Here is a 2,834-nt window from a genome sequence, read left to right as displayed (position 1 = left end):
AAACATAAAAGCTGAAATAAATGCAATAGAAACAAAATATTTGAAATGATATATAAATCCAACATTTAGCACTTTAAAGATACTAAGAAAATACTTGCTAGCTGGATCAAGCAAAAAAGAGAAAGCATAAATAGACAACACTACGGATAAAAAAGGTACATAGCTAGGAATAAAAAAGACAAATTAACAGAATAAAGTGAGATTCATGCATGTAAGAACCAATTTAAGAATATAGATGATATGGATTGTCTGTCAAAATGCAAATTACAAGTTGACCTGAGAAAATGTGAGATGTTTGACAAGGTGAATTGTCAGAAGGAAACTTAAAAAATGATTAGAGCTGAAAAGTCACCAGGAACAGAAAGCTCTACAGCATATTTTTTCCAAGACTTTAAAGAATAGACAATGAACATCATCAATATGTCTTTAAATTGCACTTCAAAAGACACCATAAAGAAAGTGAAATGATGGTGTTGGCCCTGTGGCCGAGTGGTTAAGTTTGCATTCTCCACTTTGGTGGCCCAGGGTTCACCAGTTCAGATCCTGGGCACAGCCCCATGCATGGTTCATCAAGCCATGCTGTGGTGGCATCTCACATAGAAGAACTAGAATGACCTATAACTAGCATGTACAACTATATACTGAGGCTTTGAGGAGAAAAAAAAAAGAGGAAGATTAGTAACAGGTGTTAGCTCAGGGCCAATCTTTGTCACCAGAAAGGCTACTTAAAAAAAGAAAAGAGCCCCACTGGCTGCTCTGAAAAGCCATCTTTGCATTGTTCCCGTACCGGGCACTCGCTGGCCGCAGCCACCTCCGCGCGCGCCTCAGCCGCTGCAGACTGCGGCAGCTTTGTCGCTAGAGTCCTCGAACTCTCGCTTCCTTTTTAATCCGCTGCATTGGATCACCGGCGTGCCCCACCATGTCAGACGCGGCCGTGGACCCCAGCTCCGAGATCACCGCCAAGGACTTAAAGGAGAAGAAGGAAGTTGTGGAGGAGGTAGAGAATGGAAGAGACGCACCTGCTAATGGGAATGCTAAGGAGGAAAATGGGGAGCAGGAGGCTGACAACGAGGTAGATGAAGAAGAGGAGGAAGGTGGGGGGGAAGAGGAGGAGGAGGAGGAAGGCGATGGTGAGGAAGAGGATGGAGATGAAGATGAGGAGGCTGAGGCAGCTACGGGCAAACGGGCAGCTGAAGATGACGAGGACGACGATGTTGACACCAAGAAGCAGAAGACCGATTAGGATGACTAGACAGCAGAAAAGGAAAAGTTAAACTTAAAAAAAGTAGGCCTCCGTGACCTATTCACCCTCCACTTCCGGTCTCAGAATCTAAACGTGGTCACCTTCGAGTAGAGAGTCCGCCCGCCTGCCCACCGCAGGCAGTGCCACCCGCGGATGACACACGCTCTTCACCACCCAACCACAATCACAACGTGAATTTGCAACAGGGGAGAAAAAAAGAACCAAAACTTCTAAGACCCTGCTTTTTTTCTTAGAAGTACTTTAAAAAGGAAAATTTGTTTGTATTTTTTATTTACATTTTATATTTTTGTACGTATTGTTAGGGGTCAGCCATTTTTAATGATCTCGGATGACCAAACCAGCCTTCGGAGCGTCCTCTGTCCTACTTCTGACTTTACTTGTGGTGTGACCATGTTCATTATAATCTCAAAGGAGAAAAAAAATCTTGTAAAGAAAAGCAAAAACAACAACAAAAAAACAATCTTATTCCGAGCATTCCAGTAACTTTTTTGTGTATGTACTTAGCTGTACTGTAAGTAGTTGGTTTGTATGAGATGGTTAAAAAGGCCAAAGATAAAAGGTTTCTTTTTTTCCGTTTTTTGTCTATGAAGTTGCTGTTTATTTTTTTTGGCCTGTTTGATGTATGTGTGAAACAATGTTGTCCAACAATAAACCGGAATTTTATTTTGAAAAAAAAAAAAAAGAAGAAAACAAAGTGAAATGACAACTTACAGAATGGAAGAAAAATTCTGTGAATTATATATCTGATAAGGGATTTGAATCTGTTTTATATAAAGAGCTATTATAACTCAATAAGAATAAGACAAAAAATTAAAAATGGGCTAAGTATCTGAATAGACAGTTCTCCGATGAAGATATACAAATGACCAATACACACATGAAAGAATGCTTGACATCATTAGCTGTTAGGGAAAGGTGAATCAAAACCACTGAGATACCATCTCACTGCTATTAGAATAGCTATAATAAAAAGACAGAAATAACGATTGTTGGTGAGGATGCGAGAAATCAGAACATTCATACATTGCTCACAAGGATGAAAATGGTGCAGCTGTTATGGAAAAGAGTTTGACAGCTCCTCAAATGGTTAAATATAAGGTTATCATATGAACCGAGAATTTTACTCCTAAGTTTATACCCAAGAGAAGTAGAAACGTGTCCACACAAAAACTTGTACCTGAATGTTCATAGCAGAATTATAAATAATAGCCCCAAAGAGGAAACAACCCAAGGTCCATCACATGAAGAATGGATAAATAAACTGTAGTATATCCATGTAATGGAACATTATCCAGCAGCGTGCTACAACGTGGATGAACCTTGGAAACAGTATGCTAAGTGAAAGAAGTCGGTCACAAAAGACCATGTATTGTGTGATTCTACTTATAAGAACTCACCAGAATAGGCAAATCTTTAGAGACAGAAAGTGGATTTATAGCTGCCTAAGGCTCAGGAAGGGAGGACAGAGGGTTTGCAGTGATGGCTAAGGGGCGTAGGTATTTCTTATTGGGGTAATGAGAACATTCTAAAATTGCAGTGATGGTTAAAATTTAAATATACTGAAGCCCAT

General features: G+C 39.9%; 1 protein-coding gene across 1 annotated transcript; it reads left to right on the top strand.

The window, feature by feature from the left end:
• The first annotated feature begins 828 nt into the window (after positions 1 to 828).
• Positions 829 to 1,927, top strand: LOC100630862 (prothymosin alpha). The gene has a single exon (XM_014738240.3). It carries the CDS (start codon positions 920 to 922, stop codon positions 1,241 to 1,243), a length of 324 nt encoding a protein of 107 aa, XP_014593726.1. The 5' UTR covers positions 829 to 919; the 3' UTR covers positions 1,244 to 1,927.
• Positions 1,928 to 2,834: the final 907 nt, after the last annotated feature.

This window comes from Equus caballus, chromosome 31 (genome assembly GCF_041296265.1).
Source record: "Equus caballus isolate H_3958 breed thoroughbred chromosome 31, TB-T2T, whole genome shotgun sequence".
Classification (NCBI taxonomy): Eukaryota; Metazoa; Chordata; class Mammalia; order Perissodactyla; family Equidae; genus Equus; species Equus caballus.
This window is presented reverse-complemented; position numbering and strand designations above follow the sequence as displayed.

Excerpts from the sequence above, each read along its gene's own strand:
- LOC100630862 (XM_014738240.3), top strand. The coding sequence starts at position 920 with ATGTCAGACGCGGCCGTGGACCCCAGCTCCGAGATCACCGCCAAGGAC.